Here is a 27,546-nt window from a genome sequence, read left to right on the forward strand (position 1 = left end):
CATTGCATTGCATTTACTGCATCGTTCTGTATTGAATAGTATTGTTTGTGTAAACAGGCCAAAGCAAACATTTGTGAAGGCCCTGATTTGCCCATCTTGCAGAACAAAAAGCAACAACTCCAAACACAACCATAAACAAATCAGTAGATAATCAATGAATCGATGAATCTATCCACCGATCTATATGCAACCGAGACATACTCTTCAAAAATAAAAATGTAAAGGGCCAATACCAGAGATAATTCAAAGGTACAATACTAGTGCACACAAAACGGCCAAGACTAAACTCACTCTCCATGCCGTCAACCGTAATCCCGACGGTTCCAGTTTGTCCGGCCAAGACAGCTCTCTGACCAGTGATATTGACCAGTGCCACAGACAGGGAGGAGGCAGAGATCTGGGCACTCTTACTGGGCACGTCTACATCCACGTCTGCAATCACACTGCCCGGCCTGCAACACACATAATTTTTTCTCACATAGTATTCGACGGAATGTGGCTGCGGGATATTGCAGAGACCTATAATAAATAATTCTCCTCTATGTGGAGGTAATTGTCAAGTTTGATCAAGGCAAAACCTATTGTTACAAAGATTGGGATTTTTCCGTGTTGTGAGATGAGCTTGAATATGTATCAAAAATAAACGTTGAATATCTTCGGAAAACAATTTGACGGAGGTTTTTATTTCTAAAAATAAGTTATGCGTAAACAATACATTTTACATTGCTGTTCTGTAGACTAAATTAAAAGAACATTTTGATGATGACTTGTCTGTGTAAGCCCTAAAAGCCTGCATCATGTCTAGGAACTTTTGCATGTATTTTTGTTGTTTTACTACATTTTTTAAACATGCGAAGCCTCGGCAGTTCCATGAGGAGACACAGACATCTGTATGCTAAACGTTTGTACTTTTGTATAATACTTTACCAAAGAATAACAGCGCACCTCATATTATGAATACTGACAGCCAGCACAGTAGGTACGTATGCTTTCAGCGTCTTTTCCAACTGAAAATAAAGCAATTAGGAATTAATGTTAACGCACAGTTTTTTTTTATTGAAAACAAATAGACAAGAGCAAGGATGAGGAGGTAGAGGAAGAGAAGAAGGGGTGTAATGATACTAGTAATGACATTTTTGAAGAGAACAATGAAGAACTATGAACAGAGGGAGTAGGTGAGGTACACAGCGGAGGGGTAATGATGAGTTGTACCAATATTCTAAGAAAACCACATTATCATCTCAAGACATAACTACATTACTACACACAAACAGGCACATCGGTATTTAAATCTATGACGATATTATGAGTTATTTCTAGTGTGCTGATTGTTTGCATGTCATAAGAGAAATGGATATCACCATGAGCCGACAGGCGAATGTTGATTTCATTTTTAAGACATGGCTGTTATCAGTCAGCTAACCATGTCTGTTATCAGTCAGCTGACAGTCAGCACATTTGAAATAAGTCTTATATAAAAAAAAGAATCATCATCAGACAGTATGGGAATGATGTAAAACTTTATTTGAGGTAAACTGAGTTTGGCAATTTCATTTGATTCTTTACAACTTTGACAATGCAATTTTCGAACGAGCAAAGCACACGTATGATATTCAATCCTCAAGGCGGTCCAGAATTGAGCCCGAAGTCGACTTCACCAAGACTCGCGAAATCTGTTTGTAAGAAACTTAGTGATTAAGCTTTGTGCGGCTAGCTTCGCAAAGAATACTTCCCGTTAGTCGACTTCGCCCAGTTAAGTACAGGCTTTAGAATAAGTCATCCTGATAATTTATGGTCCATACAAAATGTTAGTTTGTATTTCTTGTTTTTAGAGTCATAAACAAAAAGGGTTCCGGCCTGACCGTTATAACACTTAGCGGGTCACCTGGAATCTGTTACGATTGGAAAAATAGTCGTATGGTGGACTAAAAGGGTAGTAACACACTAGGTCAGCATGCTCGTGAAACAAATAGGCAGACAAGTGTGCATCTTCTTCTTACCAATGTTTGTCCTTCCTTCTTAATTGTGGAACGTGAGGGCTCTTGAGAAAGATCAGCTTGGGGAATGTTTATGTTGATCTTAACACTGAAGCCCAGTTGCGTGGCCGCTGAAAGTCAAATTTCAGGTCTTGATTGAAATATACAGAGGACATTGAGCATTATAAAGTATGCACAAAGTATCATATCACATATGAAATACGTACAGTGCCCTAAGTTGCAACTGTAAGGGTATGCAGAGAGAGAGAGAGGAGAGAGAGAGAGAGAGAGAGAGAGAGAGAGAGAGAGAGAGAGAGAGAGAGAGAGAGAGAGAGAGAGAGAGAGAGAGAGAGAGAGAGAGAAAGAGAGAGAGAGAGAGAGAGAGAGAGAGAGAGAGAGAGAGAGAGAGAGAGAGAGAGAGAGAGAGAGAGAGAGAGAGAAGAAAAGATAGGCTGAAGAATTACCTACTGGACTGTATTACTCTTCTTTATGGCCTTCAACAAAAGTATACCTGGACTATAATTAGTAAAGCAAAAAGTTATTTTCTGTCTTGAGAAATAGGCTACAAAGTAACAAATCACTACATCAACTTTTTACAATATTAATATACAGTTTTAAACAAACCCTGACATCACATGACTTCAAGAAGGAAAACACAAAGTTCAATTGATGCGTTAACTAAAATTTAGTAATTTACCCCAATATACAGTAAAAACAGAACTTACCAATGCAGGCGCCACTGCTATTCTCTCTGTAGCCGTTTCGACAGACACAGGTGTAGCCCCCTGCGGATTTTTGACAGCGTGTGTTTGGTGTACCAGAGCAGTCATGAACGCTTTCAGACTCACACCTGTCTGAAGTAACTCGACTACAATTGCATTCCTGGGTACAACTTTGCGCTTGGTTTTCTAAGAAGAAATTCAAAGAAAACGAAGAAATCGTAAAGAAAAAGTGATCACATATTTGTCATAGTTATTATGGGGGCGAGGACGCCCCCATTCTATACGGATAGTTTAGAGGTTGACCATGGGCAGCGCCATTTTGTTGTGAAATACGTCATCAGTTTGTGTACACAGGAAGTTGTGACATCCGTCACCCTATGGGAGGGGTGAAGGCAACATTGTTCATCTGTAGAAAGTTGTGAAATCCGTCACCCTATGGGAGGGGTGACGTCAAAATTGGTCATCACAGAGTTTGTGTAACACAGGAAGTTGTGAAATACGTCACCCTATGGGAGGGGTGACGTCAAAATTGTTCAACAAAAACATGATATGTCGCATTGTGCAGGGTCAACTGCAACAAACTCAAACCGAGCCATTCATACCTAGCTGTATTTGAGTGACTTATATACCCGACATTTTTATTTCTTATTTTTAGCACAGGTGTAGGAAAAATCATGAACCAAAATGTTATTTATTTTCTAATTTAACATTTTTTTTACAAATATGACCATGGTCTTTTAAACATACAGTGACATTAAACATTGTTATGTTAAAAAAAAAGAAAAAAGAAAAAAAGCTTTTGTGCACAAATCAGAAAATACATTGTACATTTTACCTACAGGCCAAACCGTGAGTGTCTGTGGCAAAGCCCGACCCAGGAAATTGCACTGATTTTATATTTAGATCAGAGGGAAATTGTCAAGAACAGGCGCTTGCATTTGGATGTGTCCAATGATAGTAGGTTTGGTTGTGATCAATCAGAATAATGTAGGAATAAAAATGTATGACAGTTGGGTATGATGACATGTAATTCACATATGCTGAAATATGATATTATACATCATGTAATATTATTATGGCTGTTGCCATGACCATGAAACCCAACAAAGGTTTAATGTAATGCAATTCAAAATACCAAAACCGAGCACCTATTAATCTCGTCTTTGCGCGTGAAGATTGAGGCCGTCTGCCAGTAGCGGTTAGGTCATACAGTGGAACCCCTCTCTAGCGACCTTTAAAATGTTGACAAAAATCGGTCCTTATGGAGGGGGGTCCTTACAGAGGGAGGGGGGCGGAGTCAGGGGGCCACAAAGAAAGTAAGATTTTCTTAAAAAAAGAAAACAGAGAAGTTTGAGTTGCTGACGACCGTTCCCTCTGAAAACAAACTGCTTCGATTTCATGTTTGTCCTTGGTGTCCACCAGTTCTGGTGCATGTACTACCCTGGCCAAGTTTCCTCTCAAGACATCAAAGAGACCGCCCCATAGATTAAACTCCCCATAGGTTAAACTCGGTCACTGACCCGGTTGCAGAAAGTGTTTCCTCTCTCAGATATGAAAGGCGAACCAGAGACTATAGAGTATACAGAGACGCGTCATCCTTCTTTGCGCTGCGGTGCGAAACTGAGACCGGCCAGCGCAGCGCGGGAAAAGAGCCACTCCCTGCCGCACAAGGTAGCTCGCGAAAAGCGGCTGCTGTCGGCTGTGTTTATATCACGTTTATTTTAACATACTGTCTGTTCTGTCCGGCTGACAGTGCTGCAAACAGTAACCGGATGAAAAAATATGTTTGTTTGTGAACATCCTTTTTAAATGACCATAAAAACACCGCAGAAAATGGTATAGATTAAAATTAAATCAAATTAATTTTCTTAGGCAATATTCGCTGCATCGCTGTAGTTATGCAAACATGATTCAAGTCAGTCTCTTTTCACGAACTAACCGTCGTTATTTGTGTGTGTTTTAATCAAATACAAATACATACTGAATACATGGTTAGTTAAGCCTGAGAAAATATTCAGGAATTAATCGTTTAACGAAATAGTTCCCGGTTAAATCGGTAACTAAGGCATTTAGTCAATTTGGTGTCGTCCCAGCACATTGAAACTGAAATGGGTTGTCAATAACACGGAGCTAAGAAGTTATCATGTAAGGAAAACTGTAAAATACAGCAACTTAAACCAGATTCTTGTGACCAAGCTGACTTTAAAGAATCTTGATCGATCGATGATTTTCTTATTTCTTTTCAGTTGCTTCTTTCTTGTTCAGAAAGCTCTCTCTCTCTCTCTCTCTCTCTCTCTCTCTCTCTCTCTCTCTCTCTCTCTCTCTCTCTTATTATGGCAAGATTCCGAGGTGGAATAACAGAACTATTGTGCACGTTAATCGATATAAGAGATACGATGCGGATATGTTGTTATGCCCATTGTGCAGGGAAAGTAAGGAAGATGAGTTTTATTTTGTGCTTTGTTGCCCCGCACTTCGTGATTTGCGATGCCAGTTTATTCCTGCTAAGTTTTATAGAAACCCAAGTTTACACAAGTTTTCTATGCTTATGGCATCTGTGAATGAAGGTATTGTTCGAAAGTTGCCAGCTTATGTGTACAAAGCATTTCGGCTACGTAGTGTTGTTATGTCTTAGTTCATGTAAGCCTACGGTATATTTTATTTGAAATGTAATGTCTTAGTAGTTCGTGTATGATTTATTTCATTTGATGTGTGTGCAAATGTCATTATGTCATTGTATATATGTTCACCCCCGTCATAAGGGGCTACGGCCTAAATGAGTAAACAATCCAATCCAATCCAATCTCTCTCTCTCTCTCTCTCTCTCTCTCTCTCTCTCTCTCTCTCTCTCTCTCTCTCTCTCTCTCTCTCTCTGTCTACCCTCTGGACTGGTTTGAGGCTGTAGTGTGTATACAGTGTGTGTTTTCACTGTTCCGGTAGAATAGATCTACACGCAGTTCGACGCTACAACTTTTACTGATTTTCCAACATTTAACGAGAGAAAACTGAATTGAAGAAACAATCCTCACCTGCTCTCTTCCTTGGGAAATTTGAACATCCTGAAGCCTTTGGCATGTGCGTTTGAGCAATTGATTCTTTCTTTATTTGGTGTTTAACGTCGTTTTCAACCACGAAGGGTTATAAATCGCGACGGGTTTGAGCAATTAATGGCCGAACACCATGCCCCACTGCGTTTTCGCGTTGGCGCGGCCATGCTTGTGCAGCACGATATCACTACTGCTGTGAAAAGAGAAAGTAGGTTTTTCCATGTTTCCGCGTGGTGGCGCCACTGGGCATCCGGTCTCACTTTTCAGCACCGCATGGAGCGTCTCTGTTTTCTCTACAGTCTCTGGGCGAACCACCTCTCATAGCTAAAACTGGGTCAATGACCCCTGGGAAGAAGGTCAGTGTCTATAAAATTTTACTCCTAGGCCTGCGGCCAGGGGGGGGGGGGAGTATACCGGTACCATTTGAGAATCAGACCAAATGAGAATTGAACCATTTGAGAACATCCTTTTTTTTTCAATCACTACATCGAAGGCCTGCGGCCCGGGGTTCACATGGGTTGGTTTGTTTGTTTGTTTCAAACCCACACCCATATACACACATTTCCCATTTAAACCATTTGTCGGCCCCCTGTCGATATTTATCGACTAAGTTCCTTGTTACTAGCGTGTTGCATTTTTGTCTTTACACACACACACACACTCACGCACGCACGCACGCACACACATCCGCACGCAAGCACACAGACACACACATACACGCACGCACACATACGCCCACACTCACGCACGAGCGGGCATACCCCCCCCCTAAAAATAACCCTGGTCTCCTTCTTTCTGAAAATAGGTTTTACTCAACAACAAAACTGTCTCTTCTTTTTTTGGAAAAGAGCAGATGAATTGCCGAAATGGATTCATATCATGCAATGAACTTATTGACTCATATTCAAACGTAAAATTTTAAAAAGATATTTGATTTTGCTCGTAATAACAAAACAAATGTGGGGGTTGGGGAGACAATTTAGTGGCTTCTTCCACCCCATAATTGACAATTTTTCGTGAACTAAGGAAACGTTGCCATGACATATGTCACAAACTACTATATCCAAATTGTTCTAATGAGGTGCAAGTGTAAGGGTGGTATTGAAAATATTTGTTTTAGATCACAAAGAATTGACGAATGCACTTTATTCAGGCACAAAAAAAAGTGTGGTTAAGGTAACATAGCCAAAAAGAATAGGGTAGGAAGGTAGGCAATCACTTTTTTTTCTTAATAGCAGAGCAACCAAGCGTATAACACTCGCAACCGAAGAAGATGCCGCCATTTTTGTCATGGCAAGCGTCTGTTGGGCCTTTTTAGTAGAAGGAGTTATTTCCCTTGCATCGTCTGTCGTCTGCATGACGACTCGAGCGCTTTCGCTTTCATTGCGTTTTCTGCACTCGTTTTCTTGTTGTTTTTGTTTTTTTGACAAATGTAATAAACAGTTATAGGGTCGGCCCCTACAAATAGGGTAGGTCGGGTTACCGTAACCACACCTATTTTTTTTAGGCCTAAGACAAATTTACTTAATAATAAAGTTACTGAAGCAGATATAGATTAAAAATGTAATCCAATTTAACATAACCTTTCCTTTTAAACAGAAATAATGGTTGAAACAAGCATCTCTGAAGAAGCTGGCATATTGAACTAAAGGTAGCCTATCTGCCAAAAGAAAATATTCAACATATCACTTAGAAAACTATACACTTTAACATTTTTCAGCAGAATAAAAACCTCAACACAGGCAGGATATACTTTAACGGTTACACATTTTACAATATTGTTTTCAGTCAAAACTGTATGGCTAAAAGAAAAAGGATGATAGTGATGAAGTTGATGATGATAGTGATACGTGTTGGGTGTGTTATTTTACCTGTGCAGTCTCCAGTTGTGGAATTCAGAAAGTAGCCTGCATTGCACAGACACCGGTAACTCCCAGCACTGTTCTCGCAAGTCTGACTGCATGGTGATGTTGCGCATTCGTCGATGTCTAAGAAGAAGGAGAAAAACATCAGCCTAACTTGTTTATGTTCTGAGGGTGATGGTTATAAGTTTCGCTGTTGGTTTTCTCCTCAATACCATAAGACAAACTAAAAAAAGGTAACAGCTATAAGCTAAAAGTTATATATTCGAAAATCAAGATGACATAATCCTTACCTGATGAGATTGTTAATGAATTCTTGAAGGTAAGATTTATGAAAAAGAAAATAGTGCGAACAGTGCCCATTTCAATATTAACTAGAATAACAACAGAACAAGAAGAGCAAACGCTCGATCGAGTCACTTTCGCAGTTCTGAATATTATATGAGGCATCAGATGGACAAAAAGCTACAGATGTAAATAATTTGATGTAAAGAATAATCCTATAAAGTTTGAATCAAATCCGATGAATAGTTTCAGAGATATGATATTTCAATTTTTTTCCTTCAAGACATACCTGTGACCTTGAAAAAGGTCAAAGGTCACCAAAGCAGACGTCAAAGTGTAGAGGTCACTGGGAGTCACGTTCACATAAAATTTGAGCCCGGTCACTTTTATAGTTTCCGAGAAAAGCCCAACGTTAAGTTGTGTGTTGCCGAACAGAAAAGGCTAGTTATCTCCCTTGTTTTTCTGATAACGTTCGTAAAAGGCTACAGATGTAAATACTTTGATGTAAAGAATAATCCTACAAAGTTTCAATCACATCCGATGAACTTTGTCAAAGATATAAAATGTCTAATTTTTCCTTTGACGCTGACCTGTGACCTTGAAAAAGGTCAAAGGTCAACGAAACCATCGTTAAAGTGTAGAGGTCATTGGAGGTCACGACTAAACAAAATATGAGCCCGATCGCTTTGATAGTTTCCGAGAAAAGTCCAACGTTAAGGTGGTGTCTACGGACGGACGGCCGGCCGGCCGGACAGACTAACACTGACCGATTACATAGAGTCACTTTTTCTCAAGTGACTCAAAAAACGTTTTAAATTACACGCAATTTTACCTTGACAAATACCGCTGTCATTGGCCTTGAAGCCATCAGCGCACCTACACCTGTACCCTCCCTGTACGTTGACACACTTTGCCCCTTTGGCCTCACACTGCTGACGTGTGCTGCTTACGTCACACTCGTTGACGTCATTCTGACACTTGTTCCCTGTCCACCCCGTCTTGCATACGCAACCCGTGACAGGGTCACAGCGACTGGCTCCAGCACCACAGGAACAGTTCATGCTGCAGGCACTTCCGTAGGTTCCAACAGGACAAGCTATGGCAAACAAGATAAATGTCAGAGGAAATACTACATTTATTCTGGGGCACTACCACGGTGCCGGTAGAAAATAATATTAAGTTATATCAGTTGTTTCTAATATGATGACAGTTAGCAAATATTAACAGACATGTGAAGAAAATGGATATCAGCATGAGCCGGTAAGAGCCTGCTGATATCATTTTTGAGACATTTCTGTTATCATTTGCTAACAGTCAGCAAATTAAACAATAACGGTTTAATGGCCTTCTAATTTTTAGCAAACGAATTTTCGAAGCGATCCCATGCACCGACTAGACAGAACAATCGCAATGGGGACTGGATCACTACTATCTGATTATGCCTGTCAGTCAAAGCATTCTGGTGACCTGTGTCAGCCAGTCACTCACCTGACGTGATGAATATTAACAGGTGAACTGCGCTCACACAACAATCTCCCCATATATGCCGTGCTGAACATGTGTTTCAGTTGCTTCGATGTTTGATGTCCAACAGATTTAGAATCGAGACATATTTGACGTAAATCAAGTGACGCGATTTCCCTTGATTCTTCAGAACCATATAATTTTTCATGTGAGCATGTCGGCATTGCTCACTCAAAGGATTGGTGGTGCCTTGCCGTTCTGTAAAACCGACAAAACTGGCTTTTCGGTAATTTATAGATGAAAAGTGCATTAATTGACAACATTTGAAGTGTAATTCTTTACAATAAGTCACGTTAATATTGTCAGTATTGTGAGTGTGTCCCATAACACTTGATAAGTTTAAGTATTGCTGTTTTAGTTAAAGATGTCATCGTTTTGTAAACTTCACGTGAGGCGGAGTGGGGCTCAAATGTTGTTGAATGTTATTGTCAGTGTGTCCAATAAGGTTAGTATTGATTGTGCATGCCGATGTGGCATGTATTCACCTATTTTTTGTTGTAAATACGTTTGCTCCAGCCCTTTTACGGTGTAAAGCAAGTAAACCGTGTTTTTATCTTGGCACCTTGTTGTGACCTGTTTTTTGGAGCGTTATTTAACTATGTTCTACGTGTGAGACTCACGTGCTCCTTGTTGTGACCTGGCTTGGGTCGGAGCGTTGCAAAACTGCGTCGTTAGTTTTAGAATACGCGTGAGATTCACGTGTTCTTTTCCATGTCCTGGTTTTGGAGTGAGCCCTGCGAAACTGCGTTGTAAGCTTTGGAATACGTGTGACTCACGTGTTTTTACATTTAGTCAAGTTATGACTAAATGTTTTAACATCAAGGGGGGAATCGAGACGAGGGTCGTGGTGTATGTGTATGTGCATGTGTGTTTGTGTGCGTGCGTGTAGAGCGATTCAGACCAAACTACTGGACCGATCTTTATGAAATTTGACATGAAAGTTCCTGGGTATGATATCCCCGAACGTTTTTTTCATTTTTTTGATAAATGTCTTTGATGACGTCATATCCGGCTTTTCGTGAAAGTTGAGGCGGCACTGTCACGCCCTCATTTTTCAACCAAATTGGTTGAAATTTGGTCAAGTATTGTTCGACGAAGCCCGGACTTCGGTATTGCATTTCAGCGTGGTGGCTTAAAAATTAATTAATGACTTTGGTCATTAAAAATCGGAAAATTGTAAAAAAAATATTTCTTTTATCAAACGATCCAAATTTACGTTCACCTTATTCTCCATCATTTGCTGATTCCAAAAACATATAAATATGTTATATTTGGATTAAAAACAAGCTCTGAAAATTAAATATATAAAAATTATTATCAAAATTAAATTGTCGAAATCAATTTAAAAACACTTTCATCTTATTACTTGTCGGTTCCTGATTCCAAAAACATATAGATATGATATGTTTGGATTAAAAACACGCTCAGAAAGTTAAAACGAAGAGAGGTACAGAAAAGCGTGCTATCGTTCTCAGCGCAACTACTACCCTGCTCTTCTTGTCAATTTCACTGCCTTTGCCGTGAGCGGTGGACTGACGATGTTACGAGTATACGGTCTTGCTGCGTTGCATTGCGTTTAGTTTCATTCTGTGAGTTCGACAGCTACTTGACTAAATGTTGTATTTTCGCCTTACGCGACTTGTTAGTTCTTAATGTCAGCTAGTTCCTTGATCTTCTTTCTGTAAAATATACCGTTTTAAGTTTTGAGCATGCACGAAGTGCGTGATCGGTTACTGATTGGTTGTAAAATAGTAGTCTCACCCGATTCTGTCTTAGGAATGTTGTTGGTTGGTCAATATGGTGACCTTTGACTTTTGAATAACTATTCCATGTTAGGTTTTTGTTTCTATAAATACTACTGTTTGACTTCCTCTCTTCAGTCGATCTGAGGGTTTTTATGGAAGAGTTTGGATGTTTTATGTAACGTATCAAAGTTAGCAAGTGAGCTTATGGAGTTCTTCTTGTAATGTTTTAAAGTCAACGTGAACAGTTTGGATATTGTCAACGTAAACGTGTTTTTGGATACAGTTTTATTGAAAGCTGTGAATTGTTTTGTGCCCTTCGTTGAGAGGCTACAGTTTTGGTACTCTGGTCAACCCACACAGCGCATAAGTTTTTTTTACCGCAATACGCAATATGCAATACTGAATACGCAATACATATTACTGAATACATAGACTCAGATGTAGAGTAATAAACCAGTATTTTTGCGCGTTATCGCTTGTAACCTGTGTTTGTCATTTCGTATGAACAATTTGTAGTACCAGCCTCGCACACGAAGGCGCGCACATTGACATGATGTTTTATTGAAATATGTCATCGTTCTGTAAACCTCATTTAAGACGGAGTGGGGCTTTAAGTTAAAAAGATACTTGGTAATAAATATTTTCGTTGTGGTGCCAAATCACATCTAATATAACTTACTGAATTGTATGTGTCATATCCACGTTGAGGCATAGGTTAGATAAGAACTTAAATCCGTCCTAAGAATGCAGATTGCAGAGACTGTGCATGCCGATGTGGCATGCATTCACCTATTTTTTGTTGTGAATACTTTTTGCTTCAGCCCTTTTACGGTCTAAAGGAAGTAAACCGTGTTTTTATCGGCGCACCTTGTTGTGACCTGTTTTTTTGTGGAGCGTTATTTAACTACCTTTACGCGTGAGACTCACGTGCTCTTTTCTGTGTCCTGGTTTCGGTGTGAGCGCTGCAAAACTGCGTCGTAAGCTTTAGAATATGTGTCTATAGCCTGGTCATACTTTGAGGAAATAATTGGTCACTGTTCTCTGTGTCCTGTTCCTGTTCTATCTCTTTCTTTTGATCACAATGACAAACTGTGAATGTGTGAGTGTGTGTGCTCAATGTTAATGTCCCTGCATTGTCAACAAACATTCATGTGATGATACAAGCGGTTTCTCCTTAACTAAGGTGTAATTTTTACAATACACAATCCCAAAGACAGGCAGTTCCAGGATTGTAGTCTCTAACACAGGTTTTTCCAATCCTTGTACTCACAAACGCAGGTTTTCTAATCCTTGTACTCACAAACGCAGGTGTTCTAATCCGTGTACTCACAAACGCAGGTGTTCTAATCCTTGTACTCACAAACGCAGGTGTTCTAATCATTGTACTCACAAACGCAGGTGTTCTAATCCTTGTAATCACAAACGCAGGTGTTCTAATCATTGTACTCACAAACACAGGTTTTTCCAATCCTTGTACTCACAAACGCAGGTGTTCTAATCATTGTACTCACAAACACAGGTTTTTCCAATCCTTGTACTCACAAACGCAGGTGTTCTAATCATTGTACTCACAAACACAGGTTTTTCCATCATTGTCAAGAACCATTCCAGTGGGACAGGAGCATGTGAAACCTCCGGCTGTGTTTCTACACGTGTGTGAACACTTCTTGCTGTTATCTTGACACTCGTTCACGTCTGCAACATTTACATACAGATTATGAAATGTTTATGTTATCAACAGTGTGCACATACCCTATTTCAATTCGAATGCCGATCTTTTTCTTTAAAGACTTTGAAATGAATAATGTCAGGAGGAAACGAATATTACATGCACCATTTTGGTTCAGTCTACTGAAACATATAACCAGTAAAACGTGTATGATTCCTCAATTACCTCTCCGAGAATATTTTGGAATACTTTCATTATATCCACGTTGTTTTTGGCAATACACACTCTAAAACGTGCAGTATCATCGTATCAACTTATCTTATGTTGCCATTTCTTTGCGCATTATAAGACTTCCCCTTGTCACATCTGCAACCACATGCAGTCCACGCAGGAAAAACAAAGTCAAATACTCACCTGTACAGGTCTGCTTGTCACTGTTTAGTGTGTACCCACTCCTACAGAAACACACGGCAATGTCAGTGTCGTCCAGTGTACAGCCATGGTCACACGACAGGTTCTCTTCCTCAGCACAGGGGTCAGAGACTGCAGAAAAGATAATGCACGTGAAATCAATATTTATCCATCTAGACTGAGAACAGCATTCTGTTTAATCGACACAGAGACTTATCTCAAGACATAAGTTGAATGAATAATGGCAAAAACGAAACACAGTTTTACTTGCGATGTGACTGCTAGTTTCATACAAAATGTGGCGTAGACTTTAAACAAAATCGAACGTCAAAATGGCAGCCAAAACAAAAGAGTGAGAATGTGAGATAATAATAATAATAAGAAGAAGAACATTTATATAGCGCTAAATCAAAAACTTTCGTTAAAAAGGCTTGCTCTAAGCGCTTGACATCTAAACTAAAACGTCATTCACACTCTTTGCAATGATGTACAAGAACTTCATGTCACACTCTTTCATTCAGTATAGCACCATTCACACAGTTGTTATTCTGTACAAGACAATAAGTTAGTCTAACATTTAGAATGTTCATAAGATGAAAACAAGAGAAAATCAGACTGATTAAAACAACTGCTTAGTACTAACAAAGCATGAATCTTAATGATAACGTAATACATATTTAACTGTTAAGACCATAAAAAACCTATATGCTAAAATAACTTCGAACTTTTAAGAACTTCTTATAAGATACACAGCACATTTAGATAAACACCAGAATGATAAAACAAAAGGCAACTCGTTAAAACTATTAAATGCATCAATGTCTAAAACACGAAAGACTCAAATATAAGATACACAATTCTCTAGAATTGTTTATTAAAACTGAAACCGACCTGCTCAAAGTAAACCATACCCACCCCCTCCCTACCCACCCCCAACCCTCCTCCTACACTAAATAATAATTATTTCTACTCTTAACTTCCCAACTACACGTTATCCATAAACTATGCACAGATAAAAGGGATAGACAGACCAAATACAGATGGAATTGGATGGGGCCACAGACATGCTGACCAAAACAGAAAACAAAGTAATAGACTTACATTAAAATCTTTACTCACCTTGTGAGCAGGTTGTGCGATCGGTGTTGAGTCTATAACCATAGTTACACTCACAGTTGTAAGTTCCTCCAACATTGACACACTTCTGTTGACAGTTGTCTGTACTCAGCGCACACTCGTCGATATCTACATACAATTTGACAACTTCTTTTAACCTACTAACGTCTAAGTCAGAAATCCCAAACAGACAAACAAACAAAGTTTATACAAAAGAGATGTAAGACTGTTGTTTCTAAGTTGGAAGGTATTAATTAAGGTGTCCTCTTCTATCAATGAACAGTAAGACATCAACATTTGTTGTTTTGCATAAATATATCTACTTTGCATAATATGTGTGCTAGTGTGTGTGTGTGTGTGTGTGTGTATGTGAAAAAGTGTGTGTGTGTGTGTGTGTGTGTGTGTGTGTGTGTGCTAGTGTGTGCGCGTGAGTGTGTGTATGTGTGTGTGAGTGCATTACCCGTCATACCTGTGCATGTGCTGTTATTGTTCTGGTAACCCGATACACAGGAACACTGAAAGGACCCGGGAACATTGGTGCACACTTGGTGTTGCCCACACCCTGCATCACTGCTGCACTCATCCACATCTGTAAAATTGTCATCAACAGCATTATAATTGTCACCATCATCATGTTCAAGTTGGGGGGAAAATGTGTCACCGCTGCTAATACATTAAAGTTAAGCAGTACTTTAACAGAACAAAAACCCAATAATTTTAAAAATGATTGTCAGCAGCAACATTGATGAAGTTACCTTGGCAGACACCATCGTCGTCAATGGCATAACCGTTCTGGCACGCACAGGTGTAAGACCCGTTGGTGTTGGTGCACACCTGTCCTTCTCCACACACATCCGGGTTATCTTCACATTCGTTGACATCATCCTGACATTGACTTCCGGTCCAGCCTTTCTGACAGACGCACCCAGTGACGGAGTGACAGTCCAAGCCACGCCCATTACACAGACAGGTGTGAGCGCACTCAGGGCCGTACTGCAGACTGGGGCATGGGTTGCACGTACGCTGATCAGAGTTGAGCTGAAAGCCGTTGTAGCAGGAACAGTTGAAGCCGCCCTGTGTGTTGTTGCATTTCTGAGCGCACACACTGTCTTGGCATTCGTCGTGGTCTTCACAGGCCTTGTTGTCTGTTGGGTCAAGGTCGTATCCAGAGGGACAAAAACAGCGTGCCACGTTAGTGTTTGTGGCAGGATCCTGAACGACTTTGCAGCCTTGACTACACCCGCTGTTAGAACAAATATTCTGTGTGCTGGAAGACTGGACACATTGACCAGAACTGACCCTGTTGTAACCCTTTTCACACAGGCAGCTGTAGCCACCGTCAGTGTTGTTGCAAATCTGCTGGCAGTTGTGGGACTTCTCGGCGCACTCGTTAATGTCGGCACAAGAACGAAGATTGTTGGTCAGCCGGTAGCCATCAGGACAGGAACACTGGTAGCTGCCCGCCGTGTTGTTACACGTCACCTCGCACTCGTTCAGCGCGTCGTCCGCACACTCGTCCACATCAAGGCAGAGGTTTGTCTGACCTAGAGAGCAACCAGTGATTATGTGATGAATAGTCAGCACAAGAAACTAGTATCATCACATAGGGTAAGTATAATAAGTGTCAGCGACAAAACAAAATAGAAAAGCTTTGAATGTGCAATACAAATGCACAGAGTAATGCATTTTTGAAAGGAGAATGAAGCCAAACGTATGTTATCAATCCCTACAACACTTCTTCGATTTTGATTTAGTGCAAGCTTTAAATCTAAAGAGTGGTTGTAAGCATTAGTTTTGCATGACGAACAGAAGGCGTCTTTAATGCGTATCTGTAAAAGTGCATACACATAAGCAGCAAATAATCAACACTTAAGGACAAAGCAGGAATGAAAACGTATGTACAGACCTGCAGGGGATTTGTAACCAGTGGGACAAGCACTGCAGGTGTAATCCACACTGGAAGAAGCTTGCTGTGCAGGAGTTTTGTCAGTGCAGGTCTGCAGTGGGTGGCAAGGGCTGGAGGAACATGCGTCATAATCCTCGAGGCAGTTAGCACCTGCCCAGCCTGGAACAGATAAGCAAACACGAGCTGAAATAATTCATGTTTCAAACAAATTATAAAAAGATAAATGAAAATAATGTGATGTTTTAAGCTAGTAAGCATATGTAATTTGACGTTTGTCTTAATCAGTCCGTTTTTTTTATTTGGAACATGAAATAATTAAAACGCACTAATATAACATAAAATAAATGTGTCACATAGAAATGAAAATCAAAACACAAACAAAAAAAGAAACAACACCAAACAACATACAGAGAATTGTTGATATATCTTTAAATCTTTGTTGTACACTGCCGAACTAAAGTTAAGGGCCAGAAGAAGAATCATCTCTCATAACACAACAAATCAAAGCAACACCTTCAACCCTTGAAATGTTTTAATACGACATGTAACCGTTCGAGTCATGTGAACAAAATCACCAACAAAGAAATTTCATTTGCGCAGCAACCGTCGGAAGTACCCCACCCCCCTTTCGAAAAGTGGCAAGAAAGTTCTGTCAGTTTGTTCAAGTTCAGTAACGGGTGTGGCCACCCCGGGCTGCAAGGCATTCACCGATCCGTGAGCGCATTGAGTTTACATGGTTCTGGAGCATCTGTTGAGGGATTGCCGTCCACTCCTGCTGCAGGAATCGGAAGAGCTGGTCCACATCAGCAGGTGGGGGGTGATTGTCCCTCACCCGGCGCCCAATGATGTCCCAGAGGTGTTCTATGGGCGCCAAGTCGGGGGATCGGGCTGGCCAGTTCATCCTCACAATCTGCTGACGCTGCAGAACATCTTGGACCACCCTAGCGCGATGAGGGGTCGCGTTATCGTCTTGGAGCATAGCGCCGGCACCCATGGTTTGCAGTGTAGGGATGATTTGAGGCCTCACGATTTCATCCCTGTACCGCACGCCGGTAAGATTGCCTCTAATACGGTACAGGGGGGTCCTCCCGTGCAGATGGAAGCCAGCCCACACCATAACTGAACCGCCTCCATACCTGTCATGTTCCTGGACACAGGCATCGATCTGTACATCTTGGGCGCCCAGACCGAGGTCGCTCAACAGCACTTCCGGTAGTCTGGAAGCGTTGGTGGAGCCGCTGAATAACAGAGTGGCTCACTCCTAGCCGTCTGGAAACTTCTCTGCCAGACACGCCGTCCTGCAGCCATCCCAGCGCCCGTCCTCGATCCAATGTTGTCAGTTTCGTTCTTGGAGGCACGCTTACTCAGAGCTCTGGTGCGCGCCCCTAAATACCCATTCCTGTGCAACTTTCGTTGAGGAGTTTTCAGTATGCCATGGTTTGCTCCTGCACAATGCCAAACACCGACTGCAATACTGCTTATTCAGCTAAAGTCGAGCAAATTTTATAGGAAATTATCGTCTTTTGACAACCTTTTCACTGCCCCTAAAAACGGTGTTGCTGAACTGCAATGCGTGCAAAACAAGGTCAGGCACGTGCAGCAGTGAGACAGGCTTCTGGAAAACCCAAGTTGGCCATTTTTTCGTCATGCAGTGTTGGCATAAAAAATAACAACGGAAAGCTGCGCAAATCAGAGGCCGGCCCTTAACTTTAGTTCGGCAGTGTATTAACAACACAAAAATTACGATGTAAAAAGCTCGTGTTACCTGTTGTCAACCAAAGACAAAAAACAAAGTTATCATCAATTTTGATTTTGTCCAAAGTTCAACATTTTATGTCAATGAAAATGAAATGTACAGGTTTAAATGATGCAGGCTGGTTAACTACCAATTTGTTTTGTACAAATTGCGAAAAGTAATTATGGATATAATCTAGCTCGAGCTGTCACGCAACAGTTTTTTTTGTGTGAAAACAACTTTTCAGTTCAAGTTTGACGTCTCTTTGAGTGTTTCTCACCTGTAGAACAGTCACAGGCAGCATGTTGGAAGTTGATGTTCCCCACTGCAGTCTGAACACGTGTGAAATTACACTGACCATGACCACTACAGCCAAAGCAAACGACCAGAGGGATAGTCTGAACGACAGACTGTGCATCGAAGGAGTCTACAGCAAATACCCTGAAAAATCAAAATCAATGAAGAAACTGAAGACTTAACAGAAATCAAAGAAATATTGTCAGATAATAGGTTCCATCTAATTTTATTTTTTAAGACAAAAGAACAAGTTCATCCTTAAGTAATGTAGACAGTTTCAAAACACGTGTAAAAATCTATTCATAAAGTTTAAAACGTCTATTTTGCTCGCCCTTTATAAAACAAGGATATTTTTTTTTAAAGATTCACAAAGAAATCCAGGTTAACTTGTAAAAGTTATTGTACGCGTTGATATATTTGGGGTGGGTTTAATCGAAGCTTAACAACAGAGTATTTGTTTCTTGATAATCGGCAATGCGCGATGACGTAGGTGTTCCCATGCACGCGTGATGCGTCGGCTGGTAAGCAGCGCTGAGAGGTGACTGTGCGTGAGGCGTGCAATGATACATGTTTCTGTTTGTCGTTGCAAACTGATGGGGAATTTGTACTGAAACCTGGCCATCCCTATTACGCCCAGGTTCAGTGTCAGCTTCTTGCAACCAAGGCTGATTACTGTGACTTTGTTGTGTGGACCACAGTAGATTTTTTGGTTGTGAGGGTGGAGCCAGACGCTGCCTTTTTGCAGCGCGCAGAGGAAAAAGCCAAGGCATTTTTTTCAAAGAGTTGTCCTGCCAGAGATGGTTGCAAAACACTTCACAAACATTCACACAGCTTCAACATCTGTGATTGTCACTCCAGATTCACAGACACAGCATCTAACCAGAACTTCTGAAAGAATGCCACTCAGTCCTCAGAAAAGCATTCCTCCCCCGAAAAGAACCGAAAGAGTTATTTGTTCCAAGGGCAAGCCCAGGAGAAAAGTCAGTGTGTGGTGTTTGTGTCGCAAGCCTGAAAGTGGTGACATGGTTGCTTGTGACAGTGAAAATTGCAAAGTTCAGTGGTACCACACGGCATGTGTTGGACTTGATCATTTGCCAGGGAAAGATGATGCTTGGTTTTGTCCGGCTTGCCTTGACATGTCACTTTAGCTTAGTGTAGCTGTCTGGGGGTTTTCTGTCAGTGTCAAGCTGTTTGAGGTTATAAGACTGAGTGACTGCATATTTTGAAGTATGTATTTGCCTAACTGTGCAAGTCTTGCACACTTACTTGTTGTTTCATTTGTGTGCCAAATCTGAATTCACACAGTCACACACACACATTACAAATATTTGGTTGACTTCATAAACAAATGTGTTCTGTTTTTATTTTTTATCCAAGCGAAGCAAGCGAAGCTAGGTTGGTCCCACACTAGAGTTGATTTCAACCAAATGATGTGTGTGTGTGTGTTAGAACCCCTAAAACTTTCACAGTTTTGACTCGACTACAACACACATTGGCACAGGCAATGTTATTGATCCCAGGAAGGTTTTAAGACATAAATCGTTTTGATCCGACATCGACAACGGCAGTTACAAGCGCTTCCAATTTCTAAGTCATAACAAAGAAGGAGGTCAAACCCAGGTCAAGAAGACAATCAAAACTCATGACGTCAAACTCATGACATCATTCTCTTCAACACAAGGAGCTGAATTCAAAATGTTATGACATCTTCCATGACGTCAAACTTGAGGATTCCATTTCCAAGCTAAAGTCTTTGTGTACATACATCAAATCTGGTGGTAGCACGAGATGTTGTAAGAGACACCGTGAATTACTTGCAATCCTGGTGAGTTGGTTGATATGATGGACGACGACAACGACAACGACAACAACAACAACAACAACAACAACAACAACAACAACAACACCTCCACCACCAACAACAAAAAAAAAACAACACCACCACCACCACCACTAACAACAACAACAACAACAACAACTACAACGACACCACCACCACAACCACCACAACTACCAACAACGAGATGTTGTAAGAGACACCGTGAATTACTTGCAATCCTGGTGAGTTGGTTGATATGATGGACGACGAAAGCGAAGCGAGCGAAGCTAGGTTGGTCCCACACTAGAGTTGATTTCAACCAAATGATGTATGTGTGTGTGTGTGTGTACAACAACAACAACAACAACAACACCTCCACCACCAACAACAAAAAACAACAACACCACCACCACCACCACTAACAACAACAACAACAACTACAACGACACCACCACCACAACCACCAACAACAAAAATCCATTAAAAACCGTTATTTTCCATTTCTCAACCGATTTTTATGAACATTTGTGAAAAGGTCCGTTGTCCCTTACTGAAGATATCGAGATGTTGGACGAGACTTCGTTATTTACTTGTAATCAGGTAATCTAGGTGTACATCAAATCTCGTAGCACGAGATGTTGGACGAGACTTCGTCATTTGCTTGTAATCAGGTAATCTTGGTATACATGAAATCTGGTAGCACGAGATGTTGGACGAGACTTCGTTATTTACTTGTAATCAGGTAATCTAGGTGTACATCATATCTCGTAGCACGAGATGTTGGACGAGACTTCGTCATTTGCTTGTAATCGCTCTCTCTCTCTCTCTCTCTCTCTCTCTCTCTCTCTCTCTCTCTCTCTCTCTCTCTCTCTCTCTCTCTCTCTCTCTGCCAAACATATATGCATTTACCATCCAAAGCACTGCATTTTCCGAGGAAAGATATCATCATAAACAGAGAGAGAGAGAGAGAGAGAGAGAGAGAGAGAGAGAGAGAGAGAGAGAGAGAGAGAGAGAGAGAGAGAGAGAGAGAGATAGAGTAAACAAGTATGAAACAATAACAACAAAACAACAACAAGAACATTACACACAAAAAAGGACAGTATTGTCATCAAAACAACAACAACAACAAACACAACAGCCACAACAACAACCACAACAACTGACAAGATTTCCAGGTGTGGAACCTCTCTCTCTCTCTCTCTCTCTCTCTCTCTCTCTCTCTCTCTCTCTCTCTCTCTCTCTCTCTCTCAATGATGGCTCCTTCGCTTGGGGTATGCAGTGCCAGGCACTGCACTTCTACTTAATTTTTGTACTGTGAGCACATGCACAGAAAAGTACATTGGAAAAAGAATGTGCAGCTGTCTACTAGTACTAGACTCATAGAATGTACATGCATGTGTATGTTATAATGATAATGTGACACAAAATAAATCTTTCTTCTGTCCCATACACATGACTTGAGCTGTTCATACATATGTGCCTGTTTCAGTGTTTGTTGGTGTGACTGTTACTTAATGTAAGCCATCTAAACTCTGAAAATAACAGAACAAATCACCATGTCACTGCACATACAAGTCAGAGCACAACAAGAAAGTTGTAAACACAATTCTGATACAATGGGATGATTCCAGAATGCTATACACACACATCTTCAGAGTCAAACACAATCACACCACACTTGGACACATGTTGGTCAGGGCACAGCAAACAACCACTATTTTGTCGAGGAATGTTACATCCTCGCCTTCACAAGGCAGTATTAGATTGATGGGGATAGTACTACTCAGAATGGTATATTTCATTACAACATTGCCAATTACACGTTCAACATGGATCCTTAAATGTGCAATTTTCTTTGTCTGCTCAATGTCCTGGGAATGCATCTGACACTTTCCCCTAGTAAATGCAGGGATTTTCACCTCTGCACATGCAAGACCTACAATTTCCTCTATATCAAAGCCGCGATCTGCTAGCACTTTGTCTCCTGGTAACAGATGATTCAGAAATCCACTATTTTCTGTTATCATCTTATCACTTGCCTTCCCTCCCCACCCCTTCGACAGAAATGAAATAACCCCTTGTGGTGTTATGCCTATGAGATATTTCATGGTGTGGTTGTGTTTATAATTTGACCATGTCTCTGAGCGAGCCCTACAATTTGAAGGTTTTTCAATAAAAATCTCAAAGCAGTCAATGATCACAGCAACATTTCTTCCAAAGGCCTCAATGAACTCATGTGGCATGCTGTCATGCAGAGACTGCCTATCTGGCCAGTGAATCAGTCCCACTAAGCGTTCATACAGAACATTCATGGTTTCCATGATGACAGCCGAAGAACTTCCCAAACGCTAACTGAACCAGTATTAGCACTAGTAGCAGCCGAAGCACGTAATATCCTGCTTACCAAGATGGCCGCCGCTTAGAAAACCAGTGGCTGTAACGTCACGATCGCATTGCCGATAGCATCCAAAACATTATATCTAAATTACACTTTCATTTCACACTCTTGGCCAAAATTAAGTGGGTCACAATAAGAGAACTTGCAAAAGGTCACTCACTGAAGCGTCACCGGGGTGTTGGAATTAACAGTGACAGTTATGTCCCCAGTGGCTTTATTGATCCGAATGGGACTGTTGCCACTATTGGCCAGTTTGTAGGTCACCGTATCGCCAGGGTCATAGGCACTGACTCGGAAGGTCTTGGCGATATTTGTCGTCACTGTCACGTTATCTGGCACTTCAAGAGTAGGCAGCCTGTTTTCTGTGAGCGACAAGCAAAAGAAGAAGCAACAAAAACGTAGTAGTAAATTTGTATGTTCGCAAACTAAGCTGTTCTATCAGAAACTGGCTTCATTGTAAATGTCAACATGATTAAAAATGCAAGAATTCGTATCAAAGTGTATTTCGTCAAAGGTAATGAATAAAGTTTCTAGTCAGACATAGGTATTACCAAAACAAAGTATTGAACAGTCATATAACTAACACTGTCAATTTATCACGTTTTAACAATTATCTTCGATAAACACCAAGCATGTTTGAAGTTTTGACTTATCAATGTCAGGTTATCGAAAGGTGAGCCATTTGGCAGGTTAATTTGTGAACAAGCAAGAACGTTTGTGTGACAGAAAACGAGCAAACATAAATTAAAAACCAACGAAAAAAAATAAGGATGTTCTGCTTTAAGCGACTGCTCACTCTCAAAGGAAAGACGAGACAAGCACATACTACTGAGAGGCAGCGTCCAAAGATCATTAAGTCTAATAACTTACTGGCGGCAGCGTTTTCCTTCAGAGCCTCCTGTCTGGACTCTTTGGTCTTCAGGGCAAAACCCTCACTGCCGGACACCACAAAGTCATAGACGCAGGCACTGTCGGACGCCTTACACACGCTCTGAGCGGCCTGTTTTTCACTTGCAGAGATCTCATCCAGGAAAATGGACTTGAACTCCGGGTGAGCATAGTCAGAAGGTCCTTCTCTGGGTCCGTAGCGTAGCACACTGTTGGCCTCTGTCACAGCCCCTGCAAGTTTGAGAGCTACGATGAGTAAAGGACTGAAAGTTTGCTCTACATTTGCACTCTGAAAGGTTCTTTGGTTTGCAAAGCAGGTAGTCATAACGTAATATGATTGCATTTTGTAGACACTTAGTTTGTTGTTGTTGAATGTTTTTTTTATATTAATTTGACTTAGGTATATCTAAAAAGTATTTGTGTTAAGCTGATTGACGTAGACAATGTGTATATATGTGAGAGATGGGGAGAGACAGAAGGTATGCAAACAAAAGCTGTGGCAGTTATTTTCAAATAGACCTAACTAATTTACAAAACCCAACTTAAGCAGAAATATGTGTGCATGACAACTAGAAATAAGCCATACCCAAAACACACAAACAAAACCACACACATAAAACAACAACACCAGAACTAAAGCAAATGCACACATACAAAGTATACCACACACACACACACACACACACACACACACACACACAAACACACTTTCTTTTCTTTATTTGGTGTTTAACGTCGTTTTCAACCACGAAGGTTATATCGCGACGGGGAAAGGGGGGGGGGGAGATGGGATAGAGCCACTTGTTAATTGTTTCTTGTTCACAAAAGCACTAATAAAAAAATTGCTCCAGGGGCTAGCAACGTAGTACAATATATTACCTTACTAGGAGAATGCAAGTTTCCAGTACAAAGGACTTAACATTTCTTACATACTGCTTTACTAAAATCTTTACAAACATTGACTATATTATATACAAGAAACACTTAACAAGGGTAAAAGGAGAAACAGAATCCGTTAGTCGCCTCTTACGACATGCTGGGGAGCATCGGGTAAATTCTTCCCCCTAACCCGCGGGGGGTACACACACACACACACACACACACACACACACACACACACACACACACACACACACACACACACACACACACACACACACACACTCAAAACGGCAACAATCAAAATAAAATGTATTCTAACATACAGGAATTTCCATATTGGTAATGAATCTGTCTGTCCGTCAGTGTGTCACTCAGCACAGTGCCACCAGGAAGAACAAAGTCGTCCGTTTTGATTGTGTTGTAATTTCCCAGGAGGCCTTTCGTCTGGTTCCGGAACTTCTCTGGCACAAACACTCCCAAAACCAGAGATTTCCAACCAATGGAGACGGCGAAACCAATTTCTGGAAAGTCAACAGGGTATAACAACATAAATATTTTGTTTAGTTTAATTTATTATAAATCGAAATATAGTCTGACCGAGGCACTGGCGGTGAACGTTTAAAAAAAATTTTAAATTATTTATAAAATCAAAGCAACGTTTATGCAGTGATTATGAAGAAAAGTATAATTTACTATATAAGTTTACCAACATTAACCAGAGAACAAAGTCTGTCCGAATTTTACTCTAGCATTCTAGAAAATGTTAATAACATAATACGTGTCTGTAACAGGATAACTGATGAAAAGTTGTCACCAACCAAAAGACTTTTCCCCCCAGGAAGTATTTTTGTATTACAATACAGAGGATCAATATGAAGAATAACAGCATAATAACAAGCTGTTTCCGACTTATCCATTGCATACAATTGTTTCTTGGTCCTACCTGAGGGGAAGATGACAGCCAGGCTGCCATTGTCTCTCATCAACGTGAAGTCGTCTTCATCCACAAGGAAATCATCTCCTTCCTCCTGGAATCGGCGTGTGTAGTCAGTGCCATCTCCGTAGACGATAAGAGCTAGAAAGAAGAAGAAGAAACACAAATTATGACGATAAGATCTGGAAATGAGAAGACGAAACAAAACTTGACCAAGTTAATAAACACTGGGTTTTTTTTTAAAGACATTCATGGGCCTATAAAAACAGATCACAATGTAATAACCAAAGGGAAGTACGAGCTCTAAATGCGTACGACATGTGTAATGGAGTAACCAAGAGTTATATGGAACCAATCTCCTGGCACCTGAGAGAATAACAAGCATTGACATGAACAGGCGAAATTCATTCTCCCACATAGAAACAGAGTCAATACAACCTCATCAAATTAGGCTGTAAGTTTGAAGTCTGAAACCAAGCCAATGCGAACTACCAGATTGAATTGAGCATCTTAAATTCTACAGACGGTCCGAAGAACCATTCCCTCCCACTGTTCATACTCACAGTTGTTGGTATTCGGATCCAGCTGAACATACACGCGGGTTCCATTCTCCTCAGCACCAAACGCCGTGAAGACGGTGGCATTGACCGGCGAGCCACTGTCTGTCACGGTGGGGGTGGTCCTCCCTTGCAGGACAAAGTCTGAGTCTTCAGAGGTGATCGTTGAAAGAGTGTACTCGCCCCAACCGTTGAATGTGTACTCTCGCTCGTCTAAAGTGACGATATGGGGGTCTCCGAATATCCACGCTGATATGAAAATGACGATACTTTGTATAACGATCAATCTTACTCAATGACAAATCAATGTGGGGTATTGTGCAATGTCTGCATAGGACTTAACACATGTACATAACAGGCGTACAGTCATACCTTAACTAACCTGTCTATTTTTTTTAAACAGATAAATGAAAAGAAGAAAAATTAAAAAATGTACAATTATTGTGAACTATACAGTATTCAACAAGTCACCTTTGAACTGTTTAAGGGGAATCGATCATCCTCTTACAAAACTAACGTTATACTCTGGCAAAAGCGCATGTATGTATGTGTGTGTGTGTGTGTGTGTGTGTGTGTGTGTGTGTGTGTGTGTGTGTGTGTGTATGTGTGTGTATGTGTGTGTGTGTGTGTGTGTGTGTGTGGGTGTGTGTGTGTGTGTGTGTGTACTTTACTTAATTATATGAAGGGGGTACATTGCGTGAACAATTGTGACAAACCGTATCTCTAGTGTTTAACAATACATCTTCATAGATTTTTTCACACGTATGTAAACACCTACCATGAACCTGTCCTATGTAAAGTTGTAGAGATGTATGTGCACAAGTTTCAATTATTGACGAAGTAAAAAACATTTGAAAATGATACATGTTTTGGCCCTTCTCGCAAACACACAATTAATGTACAATATCTGTGAAATGTGGTACCCGGAAGTAAAAGTGGCTAATAAATGCAATAAAATGAAACCCAACACTCTATTGTGATGGGGCGATTACTTCAGTCACACAATACATTTTTCATAGGATTTGGGGAGTAAACGTTGTATCACTTCTTATATGGTTTGCCATTCATTTGAAATGCGTACATACATTTTGCTAAAACTCTGTGTGCAAGCTCATCTAAGTTAACTTACTTACATTAGTGCGCAAACTTTATGAAAATGCGTTGACAAACACCCGCTATACAGTTTTTACAATTGTTTTACGCGATGTGCCCCCTTATTTAAATAATTGGGTTTCCTTGACATTTAATAACACTAAACTTCAACTTACTATATCTGAAAGGAATATCAGCTCTGCATCCTCCGACGGGTCTGAGCAGGTAATAAAACCGGCAGTATTCGGGATCTGACAAATTGATGTTACAACACGAGTCATGGGCTGACTTGTCCTCTGTCTGATACGATTCCCGGAGGTGCCAGTAGCTCGGGTTGTAGGCCAAGGCACTACCAGCGTTGGGTCGGGACATGATCAGTTGTTCGTAGTTTGGATCCGCCTTATCCAGCGAATAGCAGCATTCCTGGCATCATTGAATTGTAGATTTAACTATTGTTGACAGATGCATTTGATGTATGCTCTTTAGAGAATGTAAAGTGTGTGAATATGTGCGCAAACGTGTGATGCAAGTCGTAGATGCAGGTAACAATGTACGATCCGTAGTGCACTAAAGATACCTTAACGATTCTTCACGTGTAAACCACCTCGTCAGCCTTCACCAACCATAGATCTGTCCTGACTGACTTGAACACGGGCTAAGAACATCCTACCAGTTGGAAAC

At 40.7% G+C, this 27,546-nt stretch overlaps 1 protein-coding gene across 1 annotated transcript in view; it reads right to left on the minus strand.

Moving 5' to 3' along the window:
* The window catches only part of LOC138946861 (mucin-like protein), a 48,074-nt gene that overhangs the window by 4,122 nt on the left and 16,406 nt on the right, over positions 1-27,546 (minus strand). The window contains exons 8-26 of the mRNA XM_070318263.1: positions 27,042-27,288; positions 25,780-26,022; positions 25,226-25,357; positions 24,606-24,803; positions 23,383-23,631; positions 22,673-22,874; positions 18,279-18,439; positions 16,264-16,422; positions 15,113-15,901; positions 14,827-14,946; positions 14,361-14,486; positions 13,245-13,373; positions 12,734-12,856; positions 8,725-8,988; positions 7,617-7,733; positions 2,702-2,884; positions 2,001-2,107; positions 946-1,007; positions 292-452 (exon numbers count right to left, since the gene is read on the minus strand). Coding sequence (XP_070174364.1) covers positions 292-452; positions 946-1,007; positions 2,001-2,107; positions 2,702-2,884; positions 7,617-7,733; positions 8,725-8,988; positions 12,734-12,856; positions 13,245-13,373; positions 14,361-14,486; positions 14,827-14,946; positions 15,113-15,901; positions 16,264-16,422; positions 18,279-18,439; positions 22,673-22,874; positions 23,383-23,631; positions 24,606-24,803; positions 25,226-25,357; positions 25,780-26,022; positions 27,042-27,288 — 3,772 coding nt within the window. The remainder of the gene's footprint in view (positions 1-291; positions 453-945; positions 1,008-2,000; positions 2,108-2,701; positions 2,885-7,616; positions 7,734-8,724; positions 8,989-12,733; positions 12,857-13,244; positions 13,374-14,360; positions 14,487-14,826; positions 14,947-15,112; positions 15,902-16,263; positions 16,423-18,278; positions 18,440-22,672; positions 22,875-23,382; positions 23,632-24,605; positions 24,804-25,225; positions 25,358-25,779; positions 26,023-27,041; positions 27,289-27,546) is intronic.

Source organism: Littorina saxatilis, linkage group LG14, assembly GCF_037325665.1.
Source record: "Littorina saxatilis isolate snail1 linkage group LG14, US_GU_Lsax_2.0, whole genome shotgun sequence".
NCBI lineage: Eukaryota > Metazoa > Mollusca > Gastropoda > Littorinimorpha > Littorinidae > Littorina > Littorina saxatilis.